Source organism: Leptosomus discolor, chromosome Z (assembly GCF_034619465.1).
Source record: "Leptosomus discolor isolate bLepDis1 chromosome Z, bLepDis1.hap2, whole genome shotgun sequence".
NCBI classification, from domain to species: Eukaryota; Metazoa; Chordata; class Aves; order Leptosomiformes; family Leptosomidae; genus Leptosomus; species Leptosomus discolor.
This window is the reverse complement of record NC_141419.1, coordinates 31683864-31701933: the sequence shown is the minus strand read 5'-3', so window position 1 is coordinate 31701933 and position 18070 is coordinate 31683864. Positions and strand designations below refer to the sequence as shown.

General features: G+C 40.7%; 1 protein-coding gene across 1 annotated transcript; it reads left to right on the top strand.

Annotated features, from left to right (window-relative positions):
- The first annotated feature begins 2313 nt into the window (after positions 1–2313).
- Positions 2314–16928, top strand: SLC25A46 (solute carrier family 25 member 46). The gene is made up of 8 exons (XM_086479569.1): positions 2314–2566; positions 4506–4548; positions 7030–7087; positions 7616–7693; positions 8405–8505; positions 11351–11407; positions 11882–11939; positions 15116–16928. The coding sequence occupies exons 1-8, from the start codon at positions 2314–2316 to the stop codon at positions 15692–15694; spliced, it is 1227 nt and encodes a 408-aa protein (XP_086335695.1). The 3' UTR covers positions 15695–16928.
- The last annotated feature ends 1142 nt before the right edge of the window (positions 16929–18070 follow it).

The following is an 18070-nucleotide window of genomic DNA, read 5'->3' as shown; positions in this document are numbered from 1 at the left end:
AACACCCTTTTTGTGGGTGTGGGCCCTGTTTCCTACCAGATCCTTCTCAGGTGTTTCCATGACTTCTAAGAGATCAACAACAGCCCTTGCCTCTTTACTCCTCATTATATGTTTATCCCTTGTCTCCACTGAGAAGGCAGAGCGAGAGTCCTCACTAGCACACCATCCTACAGGCCCTGGCATGCTTCTCTTGGGCTTATTCATAACAGGCCCTGTTATATCCCCTTCCCCCTTCAAAAACAGTTTAAAGCCCTGTCAATGAGCCCTGCTAACTCCTGCTCCAGAATCCTTTTTCCCCTTTGGGACAGGTGCATCCCATTTGTTGCCAGCGAGCCAGATGTCCTGTATATCAACCCATGACCAAAAAACCCAAAGCCCTGCCGATAACACTAGTCCTGGAGCCATGAATTAATCTGATGGCTCTTCCTGTTAATTCCCTCATTCATCCCTGCCACTGGAGGGATAGAGGAGAACACAACTTGCATTTCTGATCCCTTAAGCAGTTGCTACAAGGCCCTAAAATCCCACTTAATTGATTTTGGGCTTCTGGTGGTCATTTCATCACTACCCACCTGAAATACCAAAAGGGGATAATAATCTGAAGGCTTCACCAGGGTGGATATCTTGCCTAACATGTCCTTAACCCGTGCCCCAGGGAGACAGCAGACTTCCTTATGAAGTGGGTCCAGATGACATATTGGGCCCTCTGTCCCCTTCAGGAAGGAGTCACCCCCAACAATGATGCATCTGGTTTTCTTTTTGGAGCTAGTTTTGATGCACGGTCTAGGGTGACTTGGTCTTGGTGGCACTTCTGTCCTGGGTGAACTATCCACCTTTCCATCAGTCAGTTCCTCTGTCAGGGCCGCATACTTGTTCTGCAAGGGGAACTGAGAAGGTGAGGGAGGCTGGTAGGGCATTTGCCTGTCTTTCCAAGCAGGGACCTGTTTCCATTCCCTCCTATCTCTTTGGGTCCCCTCCTTCTGCCTGGTGGCAAGAGGGAAGGGGTTCCTCTGCATCTTGCGGAGCCTCCGCACGCTGCCTTTGCCTCAGGGCATGGCTTCACCAATCTATCGCCAACTCACACTCCTTGATGCTCCTTAACCTCTCCACTTCCTCCTTCAGCTCTGCCACCAGGCTGAGCAGATCATTCACCTGGTTGCATCGAACACAAGTGTTGTCTCTGCTGCCGTCTGGTACAAGCGACAGGCGGAAGCACTTCCTGCAGCCTGTGACCTGCACAGCTGTGTGCTTACTGAGGACCTCAGTCTGAGTCACCACATTTCTTTGGACAACAGATTTTGCTCGGATTGCCACCATAGCTGCCCACACCACCAACTGCTCAGGGTGCCGCGGCATGCCCAGTTACCACCAACTGATTGAGCTCTCAGCGCCCTGCCCACGCGCCCTGCTGCAGAAACTTGATGAGCTTCTCAGGGCAGGAGGAACTGAGAGAGCACCAAGCCCACAGGAAAGGTGCTCAGCTGGTGTCAGACATGGATTGTCTCATGTTGGAAACCTCTCTGGCCGACGAAGGGGAACACCAGCGGTCCCACTGGTGACCCTGCCCATTTCTCCTCAGCCAGGAAGCTGCACAGCAAGCAGCAGTTTAGGGGGAGGGAGATTAAAAGGCAGGAAGGGAAGCACGGGGAATGGGACTGGTGGGGTTATGCCAGGCAGACGCTGCTCTCTGGCCCCTCCCGCCCTGTCCCCCTTGTGGGGTTTTCTCAGGCCTGCGAGCATTGTCCCCACAATTAGCAGCCAGTTCTGCCACACGGTTTGCATGCAGAGAGCCAGGTGGCCCCTCCGGTGGGGTCTCACTGACTTCGGATGGGGTAAGAGTTCATCAGGGAAAAAGGCTGGGAGCTCTCCGGGCAGAAGCCTTCTCTGCATGCCAGGTGGATGTCGAGGCTCTCTTTAGCCCCGCTCACGAAGCGCAAGCCCGGACCAGGGCCACGCAGACCTCCTCGTCCCCTCCTCCTCGTCGCCCGGGTCGGCCCGCCGGGACGGCAGGGGGCGCCCTCGCCCGCCCTCCTCCACTCGGCCGGGGCCGCGTCCTTCCCAGCTGAACCCACCGCCCGTCTCCCTCCTCCCTGAGCCGGGCAGAAAAAGGGACGCTATTGGTCCATCCGGCTGCCAGCACCGCCTTCTCCCGATCACGTGGCCTCTCTCTGGGCTTCAGCAGGGCGCGGCCTCCGGTTTCGCAGTCGGAAGTAGCCGTGGGGCGGCTGGGTGCGGGCGCAGCTGCCGCCCAGTGCTGGCCTCTGCGCTGCCCCCTCCCTCACCCCGCCCGCACCGCGGGCACCGCACCCCGCCATGCACCCGCGGCGCCCCGAGGGCTTCGACGGCCTGGGCTACCGCGGGGGCGGCCGGGAGGAGCCGGGTCCCGGCGCCAGGCCCTTCGGCAGCGCCTCGGAGCTGGGCCAGTGGGTGACCAGCCCGCCCGACATTCCCGGCAGCCGCAACCTGCACTGGGGGGAGAAGACGCCGCCGTACGGGGCGGGGACCCCCTTGGGGGGTGCCAACCTGAACGAGGAGCCCAGCCTCGGGGCGGGTGGCCCCGGCGCCGGTAAGGGAGGGCCCGGCCCGGCAGGGCAGCCGGCTTCTCGCCGTTCCGCCTCTTCCTTGCTTGTCTCCGGCTCCAGCCCTCCCCGGGTGGCGTCGCGGCTGCCCGTTAGCGGGTGACACGCTGAAGCGGGCAAGGGCGAGGAGGCGGCGGCCGTGGGCTCTGCCGCGGCCTGGCTGCGCCTGTATGAGGGTCGCCCGAGTTTGCTGGCGCTGACCTCCACTGCGCCGGGCCCGGAGACGCGTCGCAGCCGCGGGCTGGCGATGCTGAAGCGCCAGGAAAAAAGTTCTTTAGAAGAAAGGGAACCTGCTCCATCGCCTGTTGCACTCCAGCACCCGCTTCGCTGTGTGGCACCACGTAGCTACGCGCGAATACGATTGAGAGTGCGAGAAGGCACCCTGCAGCTTCTAGTTAAGCACTGTGTGGTCAGCTCCCCATTCATTGCCCATGTAAACGATATCCTGCAGAAATACTCCGTCTTCTGTAAGGGCAGGAAGTACCTTTAGGTCTTACAGTATTTTTTGTTATTTAGTCAGTGTTGATGTTTCAGACTTTGTGTCTTCTGGCTGCTTTATTATGTTGAAAAAGTACAAAAGGTACAGTGTGAGCTGCTGAAGTAAAATCCCCCTCCTTGCATGAAAGTGAAGGAACCTTGGAACTGGTAGCATTTGAGGAAGCAACCGTGTTCATGTATATTCAGTAACTTGAGAAACTGAGCAGAAGCCCTCAGAAGTACAGTATCATTTTGTCACTGTGAAATTGAGATGAATTAAGAGAAACTTGCTAAACCTAGGCTACTGAACATTGTCTCCTTTAGTTAAAAGGGTGTTCTGGAGCACTTGAGCATCAGAGTTTTATGAAAGACTAATTTATTTAAAATTGAATTGTATTGATGGGTGAGGTTTGGGGGTTTTTTTAACCTGTAGTGCAGTGTTTTTGTTAAGGTCTTACAATGAGTTCAATCCTTTCTGGATTTTATCTATGCAATCACTACTTAAAGCGCCACTTGAATATTCTCAGATACTTGGCCTCTACTGTTTGTTTGGGGTTTTTTTGTCCTGTCTGCTCGCTGAGGGTGTATTGATTCTACATTTTGGATGACTGTTAAGGAGGTGCTGTATCACTTGAGTCCAGCTTCTACAAGGGGAAAGGGTCTTATCATTCTTCTTAGGGAGGCTGCCACGTCTGTGTGGAGCTCCCCTGAAGTTACTGGCGTTACCCATGCTTACAGCCTGCTTGCACCCTGTAGATTGTAGGGCTGAGCATTAATTTTCAGTTGCCTTTACTGTTCTGATATTCCTCTTAAAATCTCTTCTGATAATTCCTGATGTGTAAATGTCTGTCTGGTAGCAGACAACAGAGAATCGACCCATTACTCTTGCTGCAATTTTAGCGGTTCTCTAGTAACTAGATTTTTGCAAAGGAGTGGAGCTAAGCAACTGATTTAAAAATAATATCATGTTGATGTTTGTTATGTCATCAGTGGCGTTATGTGGTACTTTTCCCGAAGTTTTTCTCTTTTTACTGTTTTTATTTTTAAAAAGTGATTTCACCTCAGATATCTAAATTTGTGTTTCAGAAATACTCTAAGCTGTTGTGCATGCTAAGTTTTTCTGTGGTTCGTTTGAGTTAGTTTTTTTAGGTATTAAAATATTCTCTGTTTTGCTGTTCACTTTGTCTTTTTTTTCCCCCATAGCTGTTTTAAGACAAGAATAATTATATTTATAAAAGTATGTACAAATTCAAATGCAATCCAAAGTGCAAATATTCTTGGGACAATAATTTTTTGTATCCTCTCTTGCTGAGCTGCCATAAATGTTGTGGTTTAGTGCTTGTAATTTTCTGAAGCAAGTACAGTATAAAATTTTCAGATAGTCTGCATGGCATTTTCTCCTGCTTTGTGATTATCACTGCTGTATAATCTGTTTTAATTTTTTTTCAGAGCAGTTGAACAGATTTGCAGGCTTTGGTATTGGCCTTGCAAGGTAAGAGCTGTGTAGTAATTTTCAGTGATAATGAAGCAGTAAAGCTATAGTTGTCTTATGATCCCTGTGTATCCCTTTGTGTTGTGTTTTTAGTCCAGTAGACTTAGGCAGTTGGAATGTCTTTAGAAACCTACCACCTGAAGTCCTTGGAGGTTTCTGTTCTCTTTAACAGAAGTGTTCCTCAAAATTACTTAATCAGCAGTGAATATAAGAAACAGTTTTTCTTACAGTATGCCCAGGATATATGTACCCTGTCAGAGCAATCTGAAAATGCAGAAAACTGTTTTCACGTTTGCCACATTTATTAATGTTTTTAGGTAATGTGAATGTTTCCTAAAAAGGTGAAAATGTCTTGAAGTATATTGTCAGAGTATCCTGGAATAGCAATGTTGATATAGCCAAGTGGTGCAATAACCATTTTATTTTTTATTATGGTGACACTGATTATTGATAGTATTTTTGAGACAGTGGTGGAATTTAACATGCTTAACATTTTCAGAGCTTAAATTGTCAAGTGTAAGGATCACGATAAGTTTAGGATTTTTTGTAGCCTGCCTGCTCAGTCACACTCATCTGATTAGGTTTTTCTTTGTCAGTGTACTGATGCAACTTGTGAAAGGGTGGGAGGTAGGGGTTTTGTCTTGAAAAAGTTAGGACTAAGAAGAGTTTTACTACTTATGACCTGAATGTGAAACTTCTTAGTGAAAAGTGCTTCTGTCTTCAGAACATGAGAGTACTTGTATTACCCAGTTAGACCAATATGGGAAGCTACGTCAGCTGAGGTTCTTCAAGTGTACTTCAAGTGGAGGACCTTTTACTTGACCACCAGCCTGTCCTCCTCCTTACTGCATAGTTATCACCCTTAATGCCCATCAGAATCTCTTTTAACCAGTTTGACTCACTAAAACAGAAGACTAAGTCAATGAAAGAGCTGGGTTATTTTTTGCTGTAGTTAGGTTGATTTACCTGGGAGCTGATTAGCTGTGACAGCCATTAGACACCAGCTAATTGGACCAGAGTGGGAAGGGATAAAGAAGAAAGACTAGGAATGACCCTTTTTGGCAAGTAATGAGTTGCTTAAATTAGATCATCCCATCTCATGAAACTACCTGTTGCTGCTCTTCTACTGCTTTACTGTAGTGGCTGAGCTTGCTCATTCAGACCCCTTGATGAGCCTGTTCAGTTTGTTAGAATAGAGTTGATGGAAGGAAGGGGGAAAAACTAGCCCCCCAACCCCCAACATGTAAAGAGTTGTTTGATTTCTTTCCAGCCTTGTAAGCTGAATGAGCTCAGGAGAGTACCAGCAGAGGAGTGGAGACAATGGGCAGGAGCATGTTTATCTCCTTCAGAAGCAGATAAATGTTCATGTGGCTCAGTTGTCCTTTTGAACTATATGCTTTGATTTAAGTGGGCATGACAGTTTTCCACATCGCAAGCACCTTGGCCTCTAGGACTAACAGGTGCATGTGGTTTTGGGAAAGAGAGCTGATCAGTGTTCTGTCACTGCTGAGAGCAATTCTGCTTGCTTTTGCATTTGTACCAGATCACTTCTCAGACCCATGTAGTTGAAATCAGAAATCTTGTAGAAAATGCCGAAAAGAAAAGGTTAGTTTTTGTGAAGTTGAGTTGGCTACAGGAGATAGCAGCTGGAGTACAGGGAAAGTTTCACCTCTTTGGTAGCAGCAAACTCTAATTAGCTTAATGGTTACGAAACTGCAGGCTTGGTACTTTTCTGTGGCAATTAGTACTTGTTTAGCCAGAGTAAAATCCCTGTAAGAAACCTACCTCAGATAATCCTGTAGGTTGGTGATCAGAGTTGTTACTTGGGGTGCTTAGACAAAAACCTGGAGGTTTTGCTGTTCTAATCCATATTGCAGGTTTGAACCACATACAGGGAAATACTCAGATCACTTGGGCACTTTGAGATGAAATTAAAAGTTTCTTTGCGTGGCTGTGACCAGGAATCCTACTTTAGAACTGACAGAACTTTCCTATGAAGGTTTAATTGATGTACCATTTTTGGAGGTGATGGGAAAGTTAGTTTTGGACAGTAGCATTTTCTGATGAGAAAAATGTCAGCTGTTAATACCAATCCTCCAGCCCTGCTAAGGAGAGTCTTGATTAATAATGGTACACAGAATTAACATAAAACTGGAAACTAATCCTTCCATAATTCTGGCTCTGGCCAGTTTTGTTCCCTCCTATTTTGCAGAGGGAAAGTTTAAGAAATTTGTTTTGCCTATAAAAATACATACTATGTATATGTGGGCTTTTTCATAGTGAATTTGTCAGGTTTTTGGATACTTGTTCCTTTATAATATTGGCAGGCAATTAGGTAGCCATCCAAAATGCCTCATTAATTCACTAGGTGGTGTATAGTTTTTCCAAATACTGACCTAATGTTGTTAGAGAAAAATAACAAGCCCTGTCTAGGAAATTTATGATGGCTTCCCATGCTTTAAATACACTTTTCTTTTAAAGCCTATTTACAGAAAATGTGTTGGCACATCCTTGTATTGTTCTACGTCGCCAGTGTCAGGTATGTCTTTTATATTACCTCTTCCAGTCAGAGCTCCTGTGTACTGTGATATTTCTGTGTTTTCACACACGGTAGAGTATGTTTACAATTCTTAGGGAGACGCTGCTACATTAACATTTGTAGCATACATCTTTTCCATTCTGAAATTTAACTTACCTTGAACATTCTTACTCATTTTTGTTCGGGCAGTAGAAAAGTAAGTGAATGTGAGAAAGTAAGTAAGCAAGCAAGCAGAAAGTAAGTGTTTCAGAGTCTGCAGAGCAGCTTCCAGATCCCCATTTACAATCAAGATGCTTTGTTTTCTATGTTTCCTGGTTTATGCTTGCTTCATTGTTTACATTTTCAGCTTACAAATACTTGAGAGTTCTGCTTGCTTCCCTAAATTTCAGTGAGAATTTATTCATATTTTGATCCCTTTAGCTGACCTTTGCAGAGATAAAGTGCTTATTTTGGAAGTGCTTTTACCCTTAGAGTTATAACATCTGCAAGTGTGTTTATAAACCTGGCATTTTTCCATATTTTTAACAGGTCAACTACCATGCTCGGAATTATCATCTCACTCCGTTTACTATTGTTAATATTATGTATAGCATCAATAAGACGCAGGTCAGTATTTGGTGTGCAGAGCTGTATCTGAGCAGTGAAGGTTACTATAGCACATATTTACATTGATGTCTTTAACTCTTTATGTATCTGGTGATTAAAAACATGGCCATTGTAAGGGTTTGTTATTTTTAGTTGCAGAGATGTTTCAGGGAGATCATTGTAAATTACTGGTTTTAAGAAGTAAAGTATTTAGTGGGGAAGATTTGCAGATGTTGGAAAAGAAAACATCCCTGAAACTATTTTTTTTTCATTAGGATTCTAAAAAAATATTTAAACTTTATGTGGGTAAAGAGATTATCCAAATGACTACTTCCAAAGATAGTATTACATTAATTTCCAGTTTGGCGTGAGAATGGCAGTCCTGAAACTCAAATCAGAAGATAGTGAGAAGAGACTTTCTTGATTTCTTACAGATGTGCTTTAGCATTTCAAGCTCATTTTATCCAGAAAATCATGTTAAGTTTATAGTACAGAATATTAACATGAGATATGCCTCCAAAATTTTTGACAACTGTTTGCAATTATTGAAGAACAAAAGTTTCATCAGAGTTCAGAAGTTAGTTATCCTCTAAATTTGGTCATAGCGAAGTTTAATTGTAGAATTGTAGCCCTGTGCAGCCTGAATTTGCTGAAGTTTTATAAAAATTAAGATGAAAAGATTTTTGAGTTTTATGTTGCATGAATCAAAATGCTGCATATTTCAACACACAGGGTCCAAGAGCTCTCTGGAAAGGAATGGGCAGCACTTTCATTGTTCAGGGCATAACCCTGGGAACAGAAGGCATCATCAGTGAATTTACACCTTTGCCAAGGTATTGCATGGGGTTTTTTACTGCTTCTAAAAAATGGGGTCATCAGTTGTTGACTTAAAGTGTTAGAAACGTAAGGCTGTTTGAAAAATTTTACTTGATTAGAACAGTCAGACATTAAGTAGGTGTTTTCAGCACAGCGTGGTTGTCTTGGCAAAGACAACCTTGTAATTAGTAAGTGAGAGACTCTTTCTGGGAGCTTTGTATGTTTGGTATGTCTACCTACTGGTCTGAGTATAGAAATAACGTAGCAAATTGTTCTTCAGTATAATTCCAATGTAATAAAAAAATTCTTAACTTGCTTTTTGTATTTTGGTTTATATTGTGTGGTACTAGCAAATAACATGTTTAAAGTAAAAAGTCTAGATTTATTAATCTAAACACAGAAAACTTACGGCTAATGAGCCAGCACTGACATCTTGCTGGACATTTTCACTGTCTTTGGTAGGTGAGAGAACAGAATGGCCTGCATTAATAAATAGAAGACATGGTAAATAAGAGCCTATCTGGCAGTCAGCTTTGTCTTCTGACTTCCTTTACCGACAACTATATGTACATTGTTCAGTATTCTTATAATAAAGGGGTTACAACTAAAAATGAGTGACCACATTTAAAGAGATACTCACCATTCTACTTCACTTTGTCCATCATTGGCTATAGTAGTTTAGCAATATTTTTTGTATTTTGATTTGTGACTCTGCCTTAGAAAATACATTAGGGAGGCAGGCAATTGGGCATAAGGCTGGTTAAATTTGAATGGACCAGTGGGCTTGAGAATTGTGTTAGCTTTCGGAAGAGATAAGTACCTATTTTTAATGTGTGGACAGAGACCAAGTACCTAAAGAACATGGAAACTGACCTCGTTTAAAAGATAAGAAATGTAGGCAGGCTGAATCAAAACTACTATTATGATTCATTGCAAGCATACTAATAAAAGTAAGTCTTTGCAGGTTCTGGCATTCATCAAAAGTGTTAGCAAAAGCATTTTGTACTTAAAGTGTGTGGAATGTGTATTTAAGTTTTTGATCACCTCTCTCTCATATGTAACTGAAGTTCCCAGGCATACACTTTCCTCTGAGTATGACTTGTTTTTCTTGCTTTTAAATACTGCTGTAGGGATGCTTAAGTTCATGAGATGCGATATAGTGTTTATATTTTTGTAGTTCTGGTTTCTGTCCAGTGTCAGCAAGGATTTTCTTCTTGTGGGCTGTTGTTCAGTAGTTTGAAAAGTAAGCTGGTGCTGCTGCCAGAAGAAGCAGTCTTTTCTGTTCATACCTGCTTATTCCTTCCTCAGTGCTACCCCTGTCCTTGTGCCAACACAGTATGTGAACAGTCACGAAATGAACTGCACTGGGGAAGTGATCTGGCTAAAACGATTGTCTTGTACATGCACCACACCATGCAGTTTTCTACTGGATGCTTTCCCTTCCTTTTTAAGGGTAGCATGTGTGTTTGGGCTGTCACAGGGAGGTGAAGGTTATTCCTTATAGCAGCGGTGCCAGCAAATCTGACTTAAAAGGTTATTTAATTACATTATCAAGCTCCAAAGGACACAAGGAAGTGAGATGTCAGTTCCAGTTCTGCGTCATAATATCATAAAAGAACCCTTCTGTTTTAGGAGAATGACCCAGAAATGGGTGTTAATGTTTTTGTGGCAAGTTGACTGTGGTTCAGTACTAGACAAACTCATTCCATAATTGTTCTTCCACTGCAGGAGTAGTTCTATGTAGTGGATTGACAGGTTAGACTTTCACACATTAGTTTGACTGGTTTCATTTTTCACGTCTTTCAAGTATTATGGCTCAGTGGATGTGATCCAAGTGTCCAAAATACATAATGGTAAATGATCTTCCGTTCCTCTTTAGTGACTGACCTATGTATTTAGGAAAGTGGTAGCTACTGGTGACACACAATTCTTCAGAAAGAGTACAGTTTGTTTCTTGGATTTGAGTTGTTGCAACTATAGGTGGTGAGTGAGTGCGATTCCTGGACAAGAACTGAAGCTGAACACTTTATATCTTGTTAATGAAAACATGTAGTCTAGTGTGTCCAACATTTCAGACAAAATATCTTTACGTCATAGCTAGGGCATTTACTGAATGTATGGTAAATACATTTAGTATTTGAATGTTACCTTGAGCTAGGTGGGATTACTTTTTCTATCAAGTGGAGTGCAGTTAGTGTTTACTCTTCATATTTTGAAGTGCATGACTAAAAAATACTACTTTATGGAGATTTTTTTTTAAAGTCATCTTTGCATTAAACACATGGGTTTTCTTTCATTCTACCAGCATATGCTGTAGACTGGTATAAGCCAAAGTCTGTACAGAATTACTATGGAGTTATTAGTCTGACCTATTGTACTTGATTTGGTCTTGTCTAACTGTGTCAGGATGTGACTTAGGTTTTCAGGAAAGAAACAACAACTGGGTAAACATAACCTCAAAGAACAGAAGAAGCATAATCATAACTAAAAAAAATGTATGTTGATAAAGGAAAACTACTGAGATTTTAAAATAATCCGTTATTCCCTGATAATGGCTTTAAGAGTTAGTACATAAGGATGCAAAATAAATGCAAAACACTAAAGCTGGTAGCTGAGAGCGCTATAGACACCTTAATAATTGAAAGCTTTTTCGATAGAATATCTAACAGTCTCGAATAACTTCTAAAACTTAAGCATGATTTAGTATATGTGTCACCGATGTGCTTTTCCGCTATGGGAAATTCTGCAACATGAACTCGGTGGTAGAACACCAATATGAAATATGGATGTTCACACCCATGGAAGAAACGCTTGAGAATAAGATGTTCTTACCCATATTAAGGTAAATACTTTTCTTTTTAGGGAGCTTTCACATAAATGGAACCTCAAGCAGATAGGTGGCCACCTTCTGCTGAAAGGGTAAGTATAGCATGTGTTATTAGCTTATGTCTTATTATATAAATGTTAATAAAACTACTAAATGCATGTTAGTTTAAAGTGCAGCTATGGTTACTTGACAAGGTGCTAATAGTAACTTTCAAATTTGGATTTTTTTTGGAATGATCTTGATTGCATACACCACTTCCACAGGTTATTTTCTCTTACTAGAGCCCTGTGTCTGTATGGAACATAACTAATTTAAAAGATTAGATTCTTTTAGTAATTATGATATCCAAGAGACCTGAATCAGTCTAGTCACATGGAAATAGAATGTAACAGAACTCCAGTGTGAAGTTTATCTCAGCTTGTTGATGTGCATTTTAATAATTGAGTTATGGCTTGTTAGTTTTCTCTTGGGCATGATTTGTTAGATACATCTATGAACTTTCAGCTTATTTGGCTAAAATTATAGTATTGTCATGACCTTAATTCTTATCTTGTTAATTTCTACAGTTTAACAGATGTGATAGCAATGCCTTTTTATTCTGCGAGCCTGATTGAAACTGTACAGGTAACTTACATGTATTTACAACATTTAAAAAAATACTGTTGTTCTCTTTATAGATTAGATTGTGTGGAGAAGTGACTCATTGGCTTTGGATTTGGGTTTGTGTTACAGTAGTTGCATTTGTTTTGCTTGAGGCTGTATGACTTACTGAGATGAGTATTTACTATGATGGGTATATTAGTTGTACTGTCTTAAGTCTAGAATTAGAAAGGATATTTACTATAGGTAGTTGGAATATGTTGTGTACAAAATAAGGACAAGTTAAATCTATACATCCTAGCAGATAAACCGTAACAAAGTTCCTCACGTAAAGGTTTTAAAAGGCTTGCTAGGCAAGTTATTGCAGTGACCCCTCGCCCTATGAAAACTATAAAGCTTTTGCAGTAACTCAGCTTTGTTTTGCTAAAATACTGAACTCTGCTATTTCTGGACTGCTTTCATTCAGTCAACATTTGCTTTACATTTTCATCTAGTCCTTCCTTAGCCATGGAAATAAATATCTCAACCTGTCACTTAAGATACAGCTTAACTTGTTCTCTTAACTGTATGGGGTAACCCGTAGCACTGCATTGCAGATTGTCTTGCGGTGGTTGGTTGCATCTCTTTCTGGAGAAAGAGACAGGGTTTAGCTGTGAAACAGTGGTCCAGGGTAGTTCTCTCAGCTACCTCTATGTAATAAGTTGCTCTTAATTAACGTGATGGTATCCTTGTGCAGCTAATGGGATGCTTACTGTAAAGTGAGCTCTCGTGTGGAGGGTGGTGCAGGCTGGTCACTCACGTCATTTAGTCATCAAAATAATCATTTTTATTTTGTATATTATTTCGTATATTATTATTTTGTATATATACAGTATCATAAATACTGTAGCATAGACAAGTTGTAAGTATTGTCAAGACTGATTTAGATCCAGCAGTTTAAACCTGCAGTTCAGCTGCTGGTGTGCATCTACAAAACGGTGCTTTTTCTGTGGAGAAGAGGCAAACGAGGCAGACTACTACAGTTCCTTAGTTTCAGCATGTACTTTAGAGGCAAGTACTCTTAAGGGACAGGCTTCTGCTCTGTACAGAGGATCCAAACTTAAAGGAGCCAGATGGTACTAGGAAGGCTGTCTGTCTCAACAGGCCATGTTATGGCCTAACAGGAACAGGTGAGATTAAATGTCTGTGTGTGGGGGTAAACTCCCAACAACAAACTCGTATTCTGTAAAGTTACTCTGTGTTTAAGAAACTGTGTTCCTATCTCCTGTTGATTTTTTTTGAAAATAATGTTCCATAAATCCAGCCTGAGTGGTTCTCTGAGTTTTGTGAAGATTTAACTGGTCTCATACTGGGAAGCCGACTTAGGAAACTCATTTATGTCCTGAGGAATGGCTTTGTCCAGAGTGTGCCATAATCCTGGAGCTACAAACAGTGGTAGAACACTGTTCATGTTTCTTGAGTTTATAGCAGGCCACAGAATGGAATGCTTTATTCAAGTGTCTTATTCCTTGTATTTGTATCTGAAAGGATGTTACTTTTGTTGTTGGACATGGCAACATATCTACCAATAAATGATAAAAGACAACATGATTTGGAGCCTGTCTTCTGTTTGCAAAATAAGTAATAAACTTTATTTGCTAGAAAGCAGCTTAATGGGAAAATAATCAAAAAGCCAAACAGCATCTCCTCTAGCCTTTTAGACAGGTGATTATCTCTGTAAAGTATTGCTTATGAAAATAATTCCACTGAGATCTGAGGGTTAAAACTTAGTAGGTTCAGCTGTGTACAAGTATTTACTGAGTAGGTGTATATATGCTGTATGAAATGTATTCTCCAGTTCCTGGAAACCTCATCATGAGCTTTCTTACTAGAAACACAACAGAGATAATGATAGCATTTGTGAAGATTTTACTTGTGCTGTATTAATAAGTGCAGGAAGGCAACTTGGCTTATCAGGTTTACCTTATACTCTTGTGCTGCAAGAGGACAATGATCAGTAACAAGCTATGAAAGGTAAAGATTGTGGGATTTATTACTAAGAGTTTTATATTAACTCTGATAGTCTTAATTCTGATAAATCTGTATTAATTTGACACGCTTCTCCAAGTAAATGTATTTCATCAAAATAACTGTAAATGGTAGAAATGTGCAGCTGTCACATAACTGGTTTTGTCTTTAACATTTCAGACCACATGATGGCGTGTTTGACAACAGCAAATAGCTTTTAAGTGCAGTGACTATAATGATAAGGGCAGAAGAGTATTCAGTAGGGGTTATGATGCTTAACGTGTACTTAAAGTGGGGAACAATGTTATATTCTCAAGTGTTTGAACTAGTTTCTCTTCTGCACAGACTGACTGTGAAGGCCTTTTGGGCTGTTAGTCCTTCCCCAGAGTACTGAGGAATGTTCTGGTCGTTTATCCTGGCATGAGGTCAGGACACAGCTAGCATGGACTCAGAGACTTGGGCATTGAGGAGAACTCCCAAATTCTGAATTTTGGTTGTAACAGAGATGATAAAACACTGAGTTTGTATAAACATTAGAAGGTTGATCTGCAGCTTGATCCTGCAGTCATAGGTGGAGTATAATGGAGTAAATAATTACTAAGTGAATTCTTTATTTTCACTACATGAACAAAATAATTTTTTCTAAGAGGCAGCATGGGTAAAGAGTGCTATTTTAGATGCAGATAATGGAACGGAAATGTTCAGAGCTGAACCTATTAGATTCAAATTAAAAATTGTCTTTCAACTCAACTTCAATTCTGAAAGTTTTTATTATGCATATACAAGTTCAGAGACTAGAGTTATAGTCCTTAAAGAAAAGGACTTCTGAATTTCATAAATACTTCCTGTCAGTTTGCTTCAGAAGTAGGCGTTTTCAGTACATGACTGCTTTGCAGAGTGATACTTTCAGCAGTAGGCTGAAAATTGAGTTTCTTTGGTAGCAGCACAAAATAACTGGAATGTACATTAAATAAAGACTCTTTAAGGTGGGCTTGGTTGCTGGGTTTTTTTTTTACTTCAATGCTATCAAGAGTGTTGGAGCAAAGAATTTATATCAATATAACTGTGTAGATATGATGGCATGCAAATATTTAACTCTTATAAAGTTCAGCAGTGATAAAGTGTCAGAAGTGGATGTCAGCATGGTTATGAAATGCGTTGCACAAGTTCTAACTATTTCTTTGGGCTTGTAGAGCGAAATAATTCGAGATAATCCTGGCATCCTGGACTGCGTGAAAGAAGGAATCGGCAGAGTTGTAGGCATGGGAGTACCGCACAGTAAGCGTCTCCTTCCTCTGATGGTCTTGACTTTTCCAACTGCTCTACATGGTGTTCTTCACTACATCATTAGTTCCATCATCCAGAAGCTTGTTTTGTTTGTTCTGAAAAGGGATAATTCCCACAACCTTCCAACTGAGAGCTCCGCTTCTGTGCAGAGCATGCTGGATGCGTATTTTCCAGAACTAATTGCTAGCTTTGCTGCTAGCCTTTGTGCTGATGTCATGCTTTACCCACTGGAGACAGTTTTACACCGCCTTCATATTCAAGGGACACGCACAATAATTGACAATACAGACCTTGGCTATGAAGTGCTTCCAATCAATACTCAGTATGAGGGAATGAGGGACTGCATAAATACTATAAAACGGGAAGAAGGAATGCTAGGTTTTTATAAAGGATTTGGAGCTGTTATAGTACAGTATACCTTGCATGTGGCAGTTTTACAGCTTACCAAAATTATTTACTCAACACTGCTTCAAAATGTTTCTTAATCTGTTCGAGTGTGGATTCAGCACAGTGGACATGATTGATTTACTAACCTAATTATTATTTAAAATGGCTTAGAAAATGAAGTTTGAAGAATCTGCTCTGTGGATTCTCCTTTCACTGTAAAAGAACTTGTTTTAAAAATGGGGATATAGATTCCTAAGTGTAATTAAAAAAGTACTGTTTAAAAATATAGACACAAATACAATGTGCAGTCATAGAGAAGGGAATCAGATTTCAGGTGTGGTTGGAGTGAAGGTTTACCTTTCCTCTTACCAGTTAACTGACTGAAGGAATGGATACAAATTCTTAATACCAGCTTTACAAGCATTACATCTGATATTTAATTTGGACTGCTAGCCAGTTCAAAGGAATTTATTTTCACAAGTTGTAAGAACTTGCAAGTGGGAGACTGCTAAGTTTACTCGTCTTTTAGAAACGTTTTCAACTTCACTGTTAATGTAACTGTGAGCAAAATAGAAACTGTAAAAGTAGCTTAGGTAGACATACATGTCATAATTTACAATTTTGCTGTAGTGTGGCAGAAGATGACGAAGAATCTTTTGCTTTGTATAAAATAACAAAAACTTGGGTTTGGGCAAAGTTGCATAGAATGCAAATTTGGCTGTCTTGCAGTTTGCAAGGCTTACAGTAACTGAAGTGTGTGAATAAAGCAAATTAGAAACTGTGTGCATGTGTAAGTGCCATTTTTAGTTGACTTCCCACTCATAACTTCAGGGTTTAGTTTTACTGTGCTACTTCATATAAGAGTAGAATAATCTTACAAATGTATCTAGTATCAATGTTCAAAGTGTATAGAAAGTGTAAAAAATTAATTGGCTGTTTTTAATTTCTCTTTTGTTACATCAGAGAGGTATGTACACAATTATCTACTTACTATTTAGCACTGATGTCCTTCACTTAAAGTCTTTGCTGGATTAGATATTTTGTGGAGCAGAATTAAGTCTGTTTATGTGCAAGCAAACTACTGAAATGTACCATTTTTGCCCTCTTCCCCTATAAATCAAGACTTTCAGTCTGAAAATTAGTTCTGGTCATTCTAAATAACTTAGTCCTTCTTGGTTTCCCAAGAAGGGAATTCCCCCTCCTCCGCTTTGGGGGGGAATGATTTTTAGCAAATAAGGATGTGGAGAGTAATTTCTAAATTATATGAGAGGCTTCTGGCTTTTTCACACTTTCCTGTGACAAGTCTATCTTTGTGAATACTGTAAATTGATGTGCATTTTAATCATTAATCATTGTATAGTAGTTACTGCTTTTGGAAAATAGTCATGGCAAAATAATGAAAAGATGTTGCTGTTCCTAAGTTCTGACTTTAAATTGATTGCAAGTCTACTTTGTTATTATTAATCTAACTTTCATGTATTTTAAATGCGTAAGTGTTGGAAAGTATAGTGAACTTGGGAACTGACTTTATTTTGAAATATTGTTAATTGCAAATTTAGTGTTACAGAATGGAAACAATGAAATAAAATGAGAATTCACTGCAAATATTTTGAAGTAATTCACTGAAGAGGCATGTGAAGGAATCTCAATTTGTGTTATATTGTATTATATACACTTCAGAGTGGCTTTTCGAAGTTCCTCAACTTTCCTAAGTGCAAGAACATGTTGAATTAAACTACATGCAAGAACTTGCATAAAATGTTCAATTCCTGGTTTATATTTTTGAAGTTTCTATTATTATGAAGAGAGCTGTATCAGAGAATCATCCACATTGGAGAGGATCTTGGCATGTCATCTAGTTCAAATTCCTGCTCTAAGCGAGGACAACATTGACTTCAGACCAGATTGTGCAGGCCCTTGTCCAGTCAAGTTTTTAATTCCAACTTTTAATACATAAAACTGGCCTTTCCAAAATGTTAAATTCAACTGAAGCCAACTATTTAGTCACAGTTGCCTTGAAGTAGTAACTAAATGCACATTGGAGACCAACACTTGCAGATGTATCACTGAAATGGGGCAATAATGTTTTTCTAGGAGTACAATTTTGTCATGTGAAATGGAGAACATGCATTTGTATATTCTGCAAGAGAGAAGTCTGAGTTCTCAGAACAGCACTAGATACTGTGCTAGAATATTAACTTGTATCAAACACTCTTGCTTTTGTTGCTGGGAGTTCTACAGTTCTAGTCTATGCCAGAGTCTCAGATCTGTAACTTGAAGCAGGGTGAGAATGCTGTCAACTTGCAGCAGCTTTTCTCCAGTGGAAAAGCCATTTGCTTTGGGCTATTGTTTTTTGGCCCTCTTCCCATCAGTTAGAATTAACATCTAGATTCTTCATGTGGACTTGCTTTACCTTCCAAAAGAAGTAATACTGTTTTGTCTGGAGATGCTATTTTTGCCTGTGCAAAAATGTA